Here is a 17,334-nt window from a genome sequence, read left to right on the forward strand (position 1 = left end):
CTGGGGTAGATTAACAAAATACCTGTGCCAGGACCCCACCCTAACCAACTGAGTCACTCTCTCTGAAGGGGTGGGGCCTAGGCATCCGCATTTTCTAAATCTCCCAGATGATGATCCTGAGAAGCCAGGATCAGCAACCGTTGAGTTAGAATTCACACTGGGAAATCACCAGCTGCTAGAACTTCTAAATTGGGTTAGCTTTTTAGCTTGCTGAATGCTGGAAAATAATTACCATTAGAGAGTTAAAAAAAAAAATGTGTATCAAACTTTGCATTTATAAGATGGCACCTGAGTCAAATGATTCCCTAACGTGTTTTCCCTGCTTAATTAAATTTTAAGAACTGAAGCATGAACTAACAATGGGAACTTTCAGTTCCTCGTGTTAGAACCCTTGTCCTCATCTATTTGACTTTGGTGTTGGTGATTGTCTTTTCAGAGCAATAATATCCTTTGTCTTTAGCAGGAAGTGAAACTTGGGTCTGATTATTTATGCATACTCTAGCAGCTTTTTTTTTTTTTTTCTTAAAGACACAAGTGAAACTGCCCATAAACTTCAGTAGATGTGTGAGACCCCAGGCTTATCTTGGGCTGAGGGAGTGCCAGTCACTCTGGGCTCTTGGAATGAATGACTCATGCGCTCTGCAGGCATACCATATTTAATCACTTGTTTTCTGTATACCAGGAAGAGGAGGACATGTGAAAATAGAAGCCATGTACTGCCAGATGGGTCCGAAATAAGAGTGGAAATGTTGACCTAATGGGTCAAACAATTGAGCTATGACAAAATACCCAAATGTCTTCGGGTGTATGTTACTTTAATTATTTCATTAATTTAAATTTGACATTATTTCTAAAGTGCTATACTTTAGTAATTTGTAAGCAACTCTACTAGATAACTTTGAAATTCCTAAATTTTAAAACCTATTTGCAAATTTGAAATGTTTCTCTTTCAAATTTGCATGACACATGGGACTGTACCTTTTGAAGGAAAGATTAGGAAGCAATATGTTTGTTGGAGCAGATCCATTACATGGCTGTTCTTTGTGGAAGGATGGTAGAAGCCCACTGGTCACACTCTCTGCCATGTCATTGCCTTCTGCCTCCAGAGTAGCCATTAATATTGGTGACAAGGTGTCCATTACCGAGGGTAGTTGCCATGTCTGCTCAGACTAATATCTACATGCGTCCTCTGTACACACAAACTCTGCTAATACCACCTTTTATTTCCTTAGTGAAGAGTTAACAGGTTAAAAAAAAAACACACATTTTGAAGCGAGCTGTGTGCAAGGTGCTGTACCAGTCAACAGAGTCCCCACGGTTTAGAGAGACGATACTACACTCCCTTCTTGTGCCAGTTACATTGCCAGTTTCGGCCTCCCTCTATTGTTTTGTCTCGTCTTTACATGGGCAAGGGAAGCCATGTGCCCCTGCTAGACCTTTTAAGATAATTTAAAGTTTCCTCAAGTTTTCAGGTAAGTCTTCCATTGCAAGAAATCACACTGCATTATTTATTATATTTATTGAAAGATAAATGCTTTTAGTATTAAAAGCGCCATATTGGAAAAGACTGGTCTTTTGGGGCTTCCTTTAAAAACAGTAAAAACAAGATGTTAGGCTTATTAAATGTCATTGAAGATAAGCAGTTGGTAGGAGAAATCCATTTTCCGTTTCAATCTTTCATGCTTACTTTTACTTAATTATTCATTCATTTGGTTCAATAACTATTAAATGAGTGCCTGCTACCAGTGGTGAATAAAACAGGCATAGAATTAAATAAACTGAGAGGTTGAGACTTAAGTCTCTCCTTTAAGTGGTTAGTTGAAACTGTACATTTATTTTTATTTATTTTTAAGATTTTATTTATTTATTTGACAGAGAGAGACACAGCGAGAGAGAAAACACAAGCAGGGGGAGAGGTAGAGGGAGAAGCAGGCTTCCCGCAGAGCAGGGAGCCCAATGAGGGGCTTGATCCCAGGACCCTGGGATCATGACCTGCGCTGAAGGCAGATCCTTAACAACTGAGCCACCCAGGTGCCCCAAAACTATATATTTATTTTAGTTATTAGTATATTAGGAGTTATTTCTACCTTTTATTTATGTTTTCCATTTATTGTATGTATGTGGTTTGTTGTTTTTCTTTTTCCTACCACTATCTTCATCTTCCACTGGATAGCTTGAATTTTCGGCAGGTGTCTTTCTGTTGCTAATTAAAAGTTAGACATTCTGTTTATTATTTTTCTGTGGTTTCTCATGATTTAGGACCCAGTACTTTTCACATACATAATGAAAGTGTACCAAATATTCGTGTCTTTTCCCCAAGTATATTTTTACCTCCTTTTAGATTTTACCTCTTCTAGATTCTCCCTCTCTCCTGTGTGTAGAGGATCTAGGGGAAGGGAGGAAGCTGGCTCTTGTGCTCAGTTTGCCGTTTGGACCCAAATGGGTTACTGGGACCGAGACTGGATGCCTAGTTGTGAGCTGCTCAGACCTATAGGTCCGTGTTTCATGTTCTGAGGAAACGGGATTCTGGGGCATATCTAGGCATTGAGATATTTTCATAAAAGTGGTGTTCTGATTTTGGCAAGCCTGTGTTGTATTGGGCACAGCCAGCCCTGACGTCTTTATCTGAAATAGACCAAGTGACCTCAACTTTGCCACCATAAGTAGTGAACCCTTCTATGATTCAGTGTAAATTACCTGACCTCAACTTGCCTCTCCAATTCCATGCCATACCTTCATTTGTCCATTCAGCATTTTGGAACCTGCTGTGTACCATGTACTGGGGACATAAAGCTAAATGAGACTAGGTCTCGATGAGCTTCCTGTTCAGTCAGGGAGATAGGGAAGTCAATAATTAGATGCCAATAATTAGAAACCAAAATAAGGTGCCATGATGGAGATATGAGCAAGGTTCAGGAGGGCCGCAAAAGAGTGCCTGATGAATTCTACTGGGTGGGTGGAGAGGGGAATATATCAGGGCACACCGGTGACTCTTGTTCTGAGTCTGGAATGAAAAGCAGGCAGAAGTGGGTGGGGAGCAGCATTCCAGACCCAGCCTGCACACACTTCTGGTTGGTTGCAGGAAGGCCAGGATGCTGGGGGTGGGGGGAGGCAGGAGGAGGGTGGGTAGGACCAGCCCCCCGTGCAGAGCTTTCCAGGGAATTTGGACTTTGTCCCTAAGGCTATGGCGAGTAGAAGTGATGTATTCGGATTAGCAATGTCCATATTTATCCTTTTCTAATGCCTACTGTATTCCTTTCACAGTATTAATGTTAGACAAACTTGACTTCAGGGCAAAGAGCACTATTTAAAATAAAAGCAGTTATTACGTCCTGCTAAACAGTAGTTCACCAGGAAGATACATTAATCCTGAATGTGTATGTGCCTGACAATGCAGTGTCAAAATCTAAGGCAAAAATTAAGGAGAAATGGAAAAATATACACAAAGTGTGAGGTTTAAAAAAATAAGCCCTCTCTCAAAAACTTTTCAATTAAATAGTCGAAAATATTAGCAAGTACATACAGGAGTTGAGCAAAATAATCAACAAAGTTGAAATAATGAGCCCAAAGTTAAATAGTACGTTCAAATGTTTGAGATCCATAATAAAGAATACTTTTTAAATTATGTCCTGGTGAACACTTACCTGTATGTATGTACCAGAAGCAAGAAAGTTTCATGGAATGTTTCCTGGTGCAGTTTTCCTGTTTTCTATTCTGTTTCATTGATGTTAATGCTGATCTCATTACACAAAATTGATTTCATGACCCACTAACGGATTGACACCTTTTTTCTTGAAAACACTGAGTTTCAGGCACACAAAGAGCTTTTTAAAATTGACTTTCTGGATTCCCCTCACCACGCCAAGCCTCTGCTACCCCTCTCTGTCCCCCTCTGTCCTTCCTCCCTGCAAAGGGAAGAGGACTTTGACTCCTGTTTTTACTGAGTCAAGGCCATCTGATCTTTTCCTTTGCTGCTTCTCCATTGCTATATTTAGCCTTTCACCTTCCAGACCTGGAAAAAGGTAGTGTCGTCCCTTTCCAAGGGCAACTTTTACACCCTACTTTTGACTTCATCATCTTCTGTTTTCCTCCTTGAATATCTCCTCTGATTCTTACTTCTCCTTGATCATACCAGTAGGAACTCAGTCTTAATGAGTTTAACTGGCTCTCTCTGGACCTCAAAGATTATCTGTGACTATTCTTTTTTAGTCGTTAGAGCACAGAACTTGGTCATTGTGATAGTTTTTTTTCTAGTTTTTATTTTTTAAGTTTTTAATTTCTTGAATGGCTGATGTATTCGCCTGGCCCAAAATGCCAAAGGTGGGAAAGACTATTGAGTTAGGAGGCTCTCACCCACCTTCTCTTTCAGCTGCTGTATACCCTGTCTCTTCTCCTTCTCCCACTCTGGAGAGAAGAGAGATTTCAGTGGCATTTTTTAATTTTACTTACTCTCTTCCTGTCCTTCCTGGCTTCCTTTGTGGTGGTTCATGTTAACCTCCTATGCATTCTTCACTTACTGCTCCCACCACCCCCTGGGCTACGTAGCTCCTGGTCATTACGGGCTAAGACTCTTAGAACACACTTGTAGTTGTTCCTTTCCCTTCTTTCAGGCTCTACCTCCTGTCAATGTTGTCAGCTAATCCTTGGCTGCAGTCTTATTTTATTTATGCCATTATCTGCCTGCCCTGGTCTCCAGGAAGCACACGCTCATTAGTTTTTTATTCACATCTCTCTACAATTGGCCTCAGTTTACTTTTTCCAATCTTATCAATCCACATCTCCACTGCAGCCACTGGTCTTCTGTTCTAGACAGCTTGTTCCTTTACTTTTATATCTTCGTAGCCTGGTACAGCGCCTGGTTCCTGGCAGGTACTTGATAAGTGTTTCTCCACTGAAGGGACAAATTTGAGAACAAACTTTGCACTTTCCTCTGCATTATTTTTCTTGCTGCTTTCCTTCTGCTTAAATGTAACTGTTCCTGGCTGCTTTACCTCTAACGTTGTATTCCTCTTCCATATTTCTAGAGCTCATTCGGTACCCAAAGGGTAGAGTCCTACAACTGTGGTCTGTTCATCTGAGGTCAGGGTACAGGGTTATGGGTAGTTGGAGCTCTTTCCTTAGAGGGGCATCTGTAGATGTTGAGATTTGGCCTGCCTGCCACAGAGATTCTGGCATGTTGTTCGAAGAGAAATCAGGGTATTTTTAGTCTATACACTAACATGAATTCCAGTAGAGTAGTTAGACTTTTAAAAGTTAACAAGGAAATAAAATTAATAAATACTTAATACTGGGTAAAGAACAACTTCTTAAGTGTAAAAATAATGGAAAAAGGAGCGGTACAAGAATTAAAAATTGAAAATAGGTGCAGACATGTCAGAGTCGACATTTTAGTGTAAAAGGATTCAAATCAATAAGGAATATACAAGATGTGTTAGATATGAATGAGAAAATCCTAGAAAAAGAAAACATAAGCAGATTTTATAATTAAATGTTAAATTTTACCTGCAATGAAAAGAAAATATCATTTAGGCAGTGGATACCAGCAAATCAGAAAAATTTAAAAAGAAATTCTAAATGGTGGCAAGAGTACCTTAAAACAAGCATTTTCCTATGTTTCAGGCAGAAGTCTAAGTTGGTATAACTCTGTGGAAAGCAATTCAGTAATGTCTGAAAGCTTTAAATTTTCTTATGTTTTCACCTACTAATTTCATTCCTAGGAATCTGTCCTAGAGCTGTTAATTTCAGAGGCAATAAAATATTTGCATAATATCCATCATTTATCGGGTTTTTTTTTTTTTTTTGAAAGATTTATCTTAGTGGGAGCAAGTGTGTGGGGGGAGGGGCAGAGGGAGAGGTTTTTTTTTTTTTTTTTTAAGATTTTATTTATTTTGCGAGAGAGACAATGAGAGAGAGACAGAGAGCATGAGAGGGAGGAGGGTCAGAGGAGAAGCAGACTCCCTGCTGAGCAGGGAGCCTGATGTGGGACTCGATCCCGGGACTCCAGGATCATGACCTGAGCCGAAGGCAGTCGCTTAACCAACTGAGCCACCCAGGCGCCCGTGTTTTTTTTTTTTTTTTTTTTAAAGATTTTATTTATTTATTTGACAGAGAGAGACACAGCGAGAGAGCGAACACAGGCAGGGGGAATGGGAGAGGGAGAAGCAGACTTCCTGCGGAGTAGAGAGCCCGATGTGGGGCTCGATCCCAGGACCCTGAGATCATGATCTGAGCCGAAGGCAGACGCTTAATGACTGAGCCACCCAGGTGCCCCAAGAGAGTCTTTTTTTAAAAACTTTTTTATTTAAAATCAATTTAGTTAACATATAATAGATTCATAGTTTCAGGGGTAGAATTTAGTGATTCATCAGTTGCATATAACTCCCAGTGCTCTTTACATCAAATGCCCTCCTTAATGCCCATCAGCCAGTTACCCCATCCCCTAACCTCCTCCCCTCTAGCAACCCTGTTTGTTTCCTATAGTTAAGAGTCCTTTATAGTTTGTTTCCCTCTCCGTTTTTATTTTATTTTTCCTTCCCTTCCCCTATGTTCATCTGTTTTGTTTCTTAAATTCCACATATGAGTGAAATCATATGGTGTCTTTTTCTGACTTATTTCGCTTAGCATGATGCCCTCTAGTTCCATCCACATCGTTGCAAATGGCAAGATTCCATTCTTTTTGTTGGCTGAGTAATATTCTATTTGTGTGTGTGTGTGCGTGTGTGTGCGTGCGTATACACACACCACATCTTCTTTATCCATCTGTCGATGGACATCAGGGCTCTTTCCATAGTTTGGCTATTGTGGACATTGCTGCTATAAACACTGGGGTGCAGGTGCCCCTTCGAATCACTATTTTTTGTACCCTTTGGATAAATACCTAGAAGTACAATTGCTGGGTCATAGGGTAGTTCAGTTTTCAACTTTTTGAGGAACCTCCATACTGTTTTCCAGAGTGGCTGCACCAGCTTGCATTCCTACCAACAGTGTAAGAGGGCTCCCCTTTGGGAGAGAGAGTCTTAAACAGACTCTGTGCTGAGTGCAGAGCCCTACTCAGGGCTGGATCTCATGATCCTGAGGTCACCATCCCAACCGACTGTGTACCCAGGCACCCCTATCACAGTATTTTTTAACAATGGGGGAAAACTGGAAATCACTTAAATGTCCAAGAGTAAGGAAGCTTCCTTTAGTGGAAAATTATGTAGCCATGAAGTTACAATTTTGAAGAGTATTTTATTTATTTATTTATTTTTAAGATTTTATTTGTTTGACAGAGACAGAGCACAAGCAGGGGGAGTAGCAGAGGAAGAGGATGAGCAGGGAACCCAAAGTAGGGCTCAATCCCAGGACCCTGGAATCATGACCTGAGCTGAAAGCAGATGCTTAACCAACTGAGCCACCCAGGTGCCCCTTGAAGAGTATTTTAAAGACATGACACAATACTCAAGAAATGTTACAAGAAAAAAATTAGTATACACTGCTGTATTTGCAGTCTTGTGATGTGGAATGCACACAGACATATGACCTGAAACGTAGCAAAATAAGTTTTCTGGCTGGTGGGATGGGAGTGATAAAATATTTTTTTCCAATTTTATACAGGATGACTTTTATAATAAGAATGCATATTACTTAAAATGTAAATATTGTCTTACTGGTTAGTTCCACGTATGGATTCTGTAGCACAATGGTTAAGAGCGCAGGCCATGAGTCATGCAGGTCTGGCTTTGAATTGCAGTTCTGCCCAAAGAGAAGTCAACTTTATTTGCCTCCCACTGAATGTATCATTAACAACAAAGACATTCAAGATACAATAGTCAAAACTCAAATGAATTTAGAGACTATGAATTATTGTCTGTAATTACCCCATGAGTTACAGATTGATTATAAATTTCCCTAAAATAAAATTTAAATGGTAATAATTAAAATGTAATTTTAATTTTCTACTAAGGGAAACAGTGTTTTCATCCTTGGTAATTTTTTCCAGCTACTGAGCTACCGCTAGCGTCACATTTATCTCCATATATAGAACAGATTGTTGCACCCTGGGTTTTGCAAGAGAATTAAGTCCTGAAGTCCTCACACATCCACTGAGTGTAATGAATTAGCCTCCTGCCTGGTCGGCTAGACTAGTATCCGTTATGTGCCGTCCTTGGGGAAAATTGCGAGAAGTCACCCAGAGCATTCTGTTCTGTTCTGAGGAACCCTCATTGGGACGCCTGGCACAGACTAGGCCCGCAAGAAATAGCCGTGGCTCTTAGTCCCATAAAAGAGCACCAGCTTTCTGGATTTCTTTGCTTGGTGTAAGCGTTTTTGGGAAAGGGTATTTTCCACGGTGTGGTCCAGTAAGTGGACCTCTTTCTGGCTGTTTCTCAGGCCCTGTCTTTGAATCGGACTGGCTGGGACCGTGGAGGACTTCTCTGATTTGCCCTCTTGCAGTGTACCAGCCTCTTTCCTCCACTGCAGGGCGCCCAAGTACTGCCTCCCATCCGAGGAGAGGCTCAGCTTGTCAGTTCTCGCCCCTTAACTGTCCTTGTAGCCGAGACCTTATTCAGGCCTCGGATTTAATACTTTTCCACAAATTGCTTTACAGTAATGTATTCAGTTCTGGCTGTTCATAACTGCCCTTCGGGGATGTTGATTGTTTAAAATAGACTGCTGAAGATACTGTCTTAATATGTTTTCTGATTAATATTTTCTCATGAGTGCTTCTTGTTTTCTTTTAGCTACTGATCTACTCCTTGCCTGGAATCCCATTTGTTTGGGATTGGTAGAAGGTGTTATTGGGAAAATTCAACTTCATTCAGGTATGTTTCTATAAAGTCCTTCAATTTGTCAAATTTAATGCGGCATTCTATGGCATTTTCTTCTTTGAGGATGAATGTGGATTCTGTTATGGCTTTGATTCCTTTGCCCTAATTTTAGGTCTGCCCAAAGTAGGTATTAAGTATCGCATACCTACTATGTGTCAGGAATTATTCTAGTTGGTAGAACACAATAGTGAGAAAAAACTGACTTGCTCTCACCCTTGTGGAGCTTACAGTTTAGGAAGACAGATATCAGTAAGTAATCACTGAAATAATTGTATGATTATTTGATAATTATGGTATGTGCTCTGGCAGGTAGAGACACCAACTGCACTGATTTCGAGGGAGAAGGTGGTAGGAAGAAGGCTGGTGAGGTAGGCAGATGGCAGACCATGACTGGCCAACTTTGGGTCGGCTGTCCATTCTGGATACAATCAACTCTGGCCAGGGAAGAGTAAGGTTCTCTTAGCATGCAGTGTGGCCCTTTTCAGGTGCCCTCACCAGGGCAGGCAAATTGATGAAAGGTCTAGGTTATTCACCAGGCCCTTGCTTAGAAGACAGACCCTTGTGTCTGGGGTTCAGAAGGAATTTTGATGATGAGAAAAGAGATGTTATATAGGCGGGTTCCAAAAAGTCCTGGAAAGTACTAACTGAAATATTTTAAGTGCTGTTTAAATATCTGTTTCTCCTTTGACATCAGTTTTAATGAGTTATGAACTATAGGTAGCTTTACCATTATTACCGTGTAATTGGGAGTCTGGCTACCTCTGTAGTATGCCCTTTCTTACTCTTCTAAAATAAAATTGTTGTGGGGTGCCAGCCTGGCTCAGTGGGTAGAGCATGTGACTCTTGATCTCAGGGTTGTGGGTTCAAGCCTGACGTGGGGTGTAGAGATTACTTAGAAATAAAAAAATTTTTTTAAAGATTTTATTTATTTAGGGGCGCCTGGTGGCTCAGTTGTTGGGTGTCTGCCTTCGGCTCAGGTTATGATCCCGGGGTCCTGGGATCGAGCCCCGCATCGGGCTCCCTGCTCTGCGGGAAGCCTGCTTCTCCCTCTCCCACTCCCCCTGCTTATTATGTTCCCTCTCGCTGTGTCTCTCTCTGTCAAATAAATAAAATCTTTAAAAAAAGAGAGCGGTTTTATTTATTTGAGAGAGAAAGAGCAAGCACGAGTGGAGGGGGAGGAGCAGAGAGAGAGGGGGAGAGAGAGAGAATCTCAAGCAGACTCCCCACTGAGCATGGAGCCCAACATGGGGCTCGATCCCAGGACCCCGAGAACATGCCCTGAGCCAAAGGCAGATACTTAACCTACTGAGCCACCCAGGCGCCCTAAAAATAAAATCTTTAAAATTGTTGTGTATTTGAGAACTGGGTTGATTTCATGAAATATTTCATGGATACAAAAAGCTATTTACCACAGATACACGGTGTAGGTTGTTGTAAAACACACATCCATCTGCCACCCAAACTAAGAGATGAGACATAACCGATGTCTTTGGATCCCTCACTGTGCCTTCCTCCACGTGTGTCCTGCTTTCTTCCCTTCAGGAGCAGCTGCTATTTTTAATTTTGCATTTATTCCCTTGATTTTCATTAGTGCTTTTATTACATATGTATTCCTAAGTAATACGATGCTAAGGTTTGTATTTGGGGGACTTTACATAAACGGTATTAAGCTGTTTGTGTTCTTCTACTTCTTTTTTTTCCCCTCGATTCAACTCGATATTTTTGAGATTTACCAATGTTGATGTATGAAGCTTTTAGTTCTTTATTTTCACTTTTGTATGAATATATCATAATTTGTCCTTTCTTCTGTCAGTGTGTAATTGTTTGGGGGTTTATTTTTGCTATTAGAAATAATACCGCTATAAACATTGTTATATATTCTGTCTTTGGTAGTTTTGTAATTCTTTTGGTATGAGGAGAAAAGCATTTAGACATTGTATAACCATGCTAAGTATTTTAGTAACACTCTCCTACCTGTCCACATTTACATAAATATATTTTTAATTCATTTATATGCTGACAGGATAATTTCATAGCTGAGTGTTCTGAGCTAAAACTCATTTTCTATTGTTTAAATGAAGCTTATGAAACTTGAGTTATTTTTCTTCAGTTTCAGTCACATGCTGGAGCAATGAATAAATCACTGAAATCAGTAAGGAGATCTGAATCCAAACTTTATTTATTAGCTTCAAGATATAGAGGGGGATACTTAACATGGTTTTCATTTATCTATTGCGCCTTAGAACAACAACATATAATATCACACAATTCTATGGACTGACCTAGAGGCTCTTTTGCCCCTTTTATTCTGTTGTCTGAGGTCACTTGTGTGGCAGGATTCAGCTGGGACTTTACCTGGAGCGTCTCTGTCCATGAAACTCATCTCACAAGGCCTCCCCTTGGGTCCTCTTTCTATCCTGGACACCTGGACATTTTTTTGAGGTGGGGGCTGGGCACCAAGAAGACCAGTCCCGGTGTACAAAGTTTTATCAAGCCTCTGCTTGTGTCCCTGAGCTTGCTAATACTCCACTGGCCAAAGGAAGTCCCGTACCCAAGCCCACAGTGAACATCAGACGGGGCTTCACAAAGGCTTGCATCCCAGGAGGCTGATTCACTGGGGCCACAATGCCCATGAGCCTCCACTTTGTAAGCTGTAAAACAAGAGTAAAAATAACTGCCCTCATTTTTTTCCCCTACAGTATTGTGAGTCTAAATGAGACTGAAGGTCCTTAATAAATTACCACTATTTTATCAAGGCTCTTTTGGTTGCAAATACAAACTTATCAGCATACACAAAACAAAGTTGGATTGCTTTGCCTTTGGATTCCGAGCAAGTGGTTGATGAGCAGTGGGGGTTCCTGTCTACAGGCCATTTTGGAAAAGGGAGAGGTGAAGAAAGAAAATATAAGGAAAGAAAGGCAGGGAAAGTAATCTCTGTACTTTCCCCCCCACCCCCCTTGTCACATCACTTCTAAGGTTTGGCTCTTAAGAGGAGTGGGGAGGAAGCAAAGGAACATCTTTTCTGGGCCCCCTGCTGCTCTTCCTTCCCTCACCCACCACCCACCAGAGAGAACTGCAGCCACACCCCAGGGTGTCACTCCGCCCCCACGCCACTCCCCAGCTCCCCACCCTTCTGCAACCATCTTCCCCTTCTCCCTTCGCTCCCTGCATTCTCTGCCCTGGGATGCCTCATCCCCTCCCCTCCCAGAGCCCCGCTAAAGCTCCTGCTCTGGCCACACCATTGGCCTGGCTGGTGGGAGATTTGCTCCCAGGATGGACTAGAACTAACAGGATCACTTCAGGTGCATTCTCCCCTGGGAGCATCTTACCTTCTGGGGGTAGAGGATGGGGGGATAACATGTCTATACTTAAACTCTTTCTCACTCCTGTTTCCCTCCTACTTGTTCTCCACATTTCAGTGCACGAATTTTTGTTCTTGCCTAGTGAGATGGGAACATAAGTTTATTTGAACAGATGTCATTGACAGTCTAACAGCGGCGTGGGTGAGCCATGCCACTGTTCCTGACTGTCACTGAACTCTGAGCTCTGTGGAATGTAAGCAGGCGTGACTTAGGAATTGGATTAGCTTGTAAGGGCTGCCATAGCAAAGTCCCATAGACTGGGGGACTTAACAGAAACTTCTAGAGGCTAGAAGTCCAAGATCAAGGTGTTGGCAAGTGGTTTCTTCTTTCTCCTTGGCTTGTAGATGGTTGTCTTCTCCCTGTGTCTTCCTATCGTCTTGACTGTGGTCACACTGTCCTTTCTCTGTGTGCATCTGCGTCCAAATTTCCTCTTCTAAGGATACCAGCCACATTGGATGAGAACCCATCCTAATAACCTCGTTTTAACTTTATTACCTCTTTAAGACCCTACCTCTAAAATAGGATCACATTATGAGGTACTGAAGGTTAGGACTCCAACATATGAATTTTGGGGGGACATAGTTCAGCCCATAATAGGAACTTAATGTCTACTGGAATGCTTATTACAAATGCATAGCAAAGAGAATTGCCACTGTTACTTCTTTCCTTTTATTTCACGGTGAGATAGGCCATTCCCCAGATATTATTGACTAGGCACCCACCCCAGAGTTGGACTAACCTGGAAGATCACACAGTAGCCTTGGGTCAGGTTACTGCATCTAAGCTGCCAGTCGCCCACTGTAAGACAAAGCTAACACCTCCTTGATATGATCGTTGTGAGGTACAATAAAACTCCCTTAAGTGCTTAGCATGGTTCCTGGTAATAGTAAGCATTCAATAGATGCTGGCTCTTAATTTTTTCCCTTAGTTTTAAAGGTCATTTAGAGGTGTCAGATACTCTACTAGAGAACCACTTAAGTCCTGGCTATATTATTTTGAATAAATTTTAAACTTAGATTGTTTTTTCCAATAATGTTAATATTTGCTGAAACTAATGATATTAACATGTCATTAAAGGACTACATGGTGGGGATCTATAAAAAGTAATGTTTTTAGTGGTTAAATATTAGCATCAGTGAAAGTTATATTCCATAATCCATGTGCCCCTTTTAAAAAAATGTGTGGTGCAAGGATTTTAAAGTATTATTTAGTTGTATCCTCGGCTGATAATTGCCCTTCCTTTTAGCAGGCTCTGCCAGAAAATTTTTGTGTTAACCCTGTGTCTAGGAAGTACCCTTTTAGAACCGTTAGGCTTCCTTGGATTTGGAAGGCCTCTTTTGTGGGCAGGTGGACTTTCAGCTAGGGTGTAATGTAGTCTATCTCCCGCAACTTGAATGTGTCTGACTTTGATTTGATCAGTGGGATTTATCAATATGAAGAACAGAAAATAGAAGGAACGTGTCATGTGCTAAATAGATGAAAGAAAAGCTATATGAAATATCAACATTTTTTATCCACTGTAGGGTCTAGGACTTAAGAATGATAGTCAAATTCTTATCACAACTGTAATTACACATTAATTTTTTTTTCCTTTTTTCTTTTGGTCCCCTCCCACCCCATCCCCTAAGGATGAGCTCCAGGGAGACAGGGGCTGTGTCCCCCTCTGCTGGCCTGCAGCAGGGCTATTCGTAATTATTCAGCAAATACTTATGAGTTTAACAAATAATTATGGAATGCCTACTGCATGTCAAGGTCTGCACTCAGTGATGGGGACTGCGGGGTGAACAAAACATGAAGCTTCCAGGAGTGTAGGATTGGATCCAAGAGGAAGACATTAATTACCCAATCACACTGTCTGATCATTAAGCTTAAGCTTCTGAAGAAGAGTGTGGGATGTTGTAAGGACATGATGAAGGGGCCTGAGTGGTGCAGCGGGGGTCCTGGATGGATAGCATCCCTGAGGACATGATGTCTGAGTCCAGGCCTGAAAAATGAGTGAGATAATCTGGACAAGGCCATGATAAGGGCGGGGAGTGAGAGGAGAGATGGTTCTTGGCAGAGTCAGCAGCTGTGCAAAAGGCCCACATGATTGATGTTTCCTCTGTTTTCTGTGTGATGTTGGGGAGATTGCCGTTATTTTTACTCCAACATCCGTGAGAAGGTTGCATTAGGCTGCAGACTTTAAATGGGTCAAAGAAACTCTTTCAGATCTATTTTAAAGATTGAGAAGAAGATAAGCTCAGTTAGGGTAAGAAGTATCAGAATATAAAAAGCAAAAGTTATATATTCCATGATATTTTCAGAAATAGTGTGAAAACTGTCAGGAATCGTGATTAATTTGGCAATAGAGGCTCTTGGTTTAGTAATTGAGTTACTACTCCTAGTGTTGAACAGCCAGAGACACCGTTCACTCAAGTAGCTCTCATTCATTAAAATAGTGCTCACCATCTGCTGTTTCTCCACTCTGGAAGATGTCACAATCATTAACATGGTAAAATGTATTATGCATATGGTTTAAAAAGTGCCATTTTCGTCTGCTGGGGAGACTCTGCTAGGACAGTAATGACATGAAATATTTTATATACTTCAGTGATGAATGAGTGGAGTGTCACTAGCCTTGCTTCAGTACTTTCCTGAAAAGCCACTAGAAAACCCCAGTTGTTGAGGGCAGTGGAGGGAAGAGGAGAGAAGCTGGTGGGGCTTCTTATGTTTAAATACGAGTATAATTGTCTGAGTATGGTTGCATTGTGAGAGAAGTAGATTGTTTTATTGTCTGCCGACAACTCACACTATTACAAACATGTAAGGATTAGGATAATGGTTGTACAACTCCATATGTGTATTAAAACCATTGAGTTGTATACTTACAATGGGTGAATTTTATGGTCTATAAATTATATCTCAATGAAGCCATGAAAAACATTTAAGTCAGAAGGTAGCTTTTGATGTACCCTGTTGTCATTACTTCTGATTTTATCTTAGTTAAAAAGTTAAATACCTCTCTCTTTAGGTAACTTCTGGTGATTTTTTTCATGTACTAAAGTCACTTTGAGGGAAGTATTCAAAGGCAGTATTATTTCTGACATTACATTTCTTTTCTTTTTTTTAAGATTTATTTATTTATTTATTTTAGAGAGAGAGAATGAGAGACAGAGAGCACGAGAGGGAAGAGGGCAGAGGGAGAAGCAGACCCCCTGCTGAGCAGGGAGCCCTATGTGGGACTCGATCCCGGGACTCCAGGATCATGACCTGTGCCGAAGGCAGTCGCTTAACCAACTGAGCCACCCAGGCGCCCTCTGACATTACATTTCTACCAAAATAGGAATGATTTAAAATGTAATTCAAGGGCCGCCTGGGTGGCTCAGGCAGTTAAGCGTCTGCCTTCGGCTCAGGTTATGATCCTGGGGTTCTGGGATCGAGCCCCGCATTGAGCTCCCTGCTCGGCAGGGAGTCTGCTTCTCCCTCTCCCACTCCCCCTGCTTGTGTTTCCTCTCTCACTGTCTCTCTCTCTGTCAAATAAATAAAATCTTTAAAAAAAAAATAAATGTAATTAAAATCCAGTCATTTTATATTCATTTTGTTATTCATGAGGATCTCAGAATTATTTATTTTGGAGGTAAAATTTTCATTGGTGACTAGGTTCCTGGCTAATCCTTAAAAGATTCTTTACTTGTAGTTTAGGGCACCTGTTCTAGGAATGGCTTTGGGTCTGGGAAGCAGGCAGCTAAGTGGCATCTTCTTGCTCTTTTCTGCTTCCTTCCTCTTCCTTTTATTCTCTCCCCAGGTACGTAGGTGCTGAGTGGCCCTCACCTCTGCTCTTGGCTCCCATCAGCCTCTTCATCACTGTACACTTCAGAATTTTCCATCACCTCCCTTGTCCCCAGTCTGAGCTCCAGCCTCCATGGTGCAGATGGTTCCAACTCCCTGGTGGGGGCAATGCTTGAACCAGACCCACGAGTGTGACCCATAGTTCTGAGCTTTCCCAAGGGTCGTCAGACAAGGAAGCTTCTTGTCGCTGAGCACATCTCTCATTGGCAGATATTCATACTTTCAGGCAGAGAGATTCTTTAGAGACGGGCCAGCGTGCCTCTTAGCTATTCCACTACCATTCCAGTTTCCAGTTACAGACCCATGTGTTCTTAAACTCCAGTTGTTCTCCTCTGTGATTCCTATGGTGGTGATACTAAAAGTTTTTAGCTTTGGAAAAAGAAGGGGATTGTTATGGTAAGAGTGACACTCTGTATGGACCACCTACAAAGCTGCTTTTTATATTTCCTCCCTTATATTCTTTTTGAACTTTTTATCTTATTGAACATTCTGAAGTAATTATAATCAAATTATTATGAGGTCTAATTGTTGAAGAAAAGAAATCTTGGTAAATCTAGTAAGTTCTCATTTACTTAGACGTGGGCCAGTATCAGCCATCCAGAGCAGAAAATGATTACTGATGGAATTGACTTGGTTCTCAAGTTGGTTACTGCCTGTGGGCTTGGGGTCCCCTCTTTTAGGTAGTCTCCAACCTTGAAGCATGCTTGTGTCATCTCTCCAACAGTAATTTATCTTCATGATGGTAGACCTGCATCATGAATAAAAATCCCAATTATGGGGAGCCTGGGTGGCTTAGTTGGTTGAGTGTCCAACTCTGTTTCGGCTCAGGTCATGATCTTATGGTCATGAGATTGAGCTCTGTGTTGGGCTCTGTGCTCAGAGCGGAGTCTGCTTGAGATTCTCTCTCCCTCTCCCTCTGCCCCTCCCCACCCCCATTCTCGCTCTCAAATAAGTAAATCTAAATCAAAAAAAGTTTCCAATTATACTTCGTAAACTTATCTGTAATTATACTTAGTAGGTATATTTATATTTATAGTAGGTATATATATATATATATATATATATTTCCTACTATACTTAGTAGGAAAATATGTAATACATTAAAGTTTTCAATAAACATAAGAAAACATCTTAGCACTTTAAGGAGGATAAGCTATAGTTATATAAAAAATGTACTTTTATATACATTCATTTTGCCCAGTGATACTTTAAGTTTGACTTTTCTAGTTTTCTAAAACTATTACAGACACAAAAGACTTTATATTTTTATAGAGTGTAAGAGATTATTTCATTTTATGGAAGGTCATTATGAAGGATTTAAATTCATCCTAAGCATT

General features: G+C 41.1%; 1 protein-coding gene across 7 annotated transcripts in view; it reads left to right on the forward strand.

Moving 5' to 3' along the window:
- Positions 1 to 17,334, forward strand: part of INPP5F (inositol polyphosphate-5-phosphatase F) — an 84,583-nt gene that overhangs the window by 11,666 nt on the left and 55,583 nt on the right. For 6 of the 7 annotated variants that reach the window (XM_045878980.3, XM_054508431.2, XM_045878977.3 and 3 more), the window contains exon 2: positions 8,721 to 8,801. In XM_045878980.3, coding sequence (XP_045734936.1) covers positions 8,721 to 8,801 — 81 coding nt within the window. Of the gene's footprint in view, positions 1 to 8,720; positions 8,802 to 17,334 lie in introns of those variants that run through there. The other variant, XM_064595335.1, reaches the window with a different exon arrangement.

This window comes from Mirounga angustirostris, unplaced genomic scaffold (assembly GCF_029215605.1).
Source record: "Mirounga angustirostris isolate CCGP_5_RB_7025 unplaced genomic scaffold, mMirAng1.0.hap1 SCAF_6, whole genome shotgun sequence".
NCBI lineage: Eukaryota > Metazoa > Chordata > Mammalia > Carnivora > Phocidae > Mirounga > Mirounga angustirostris.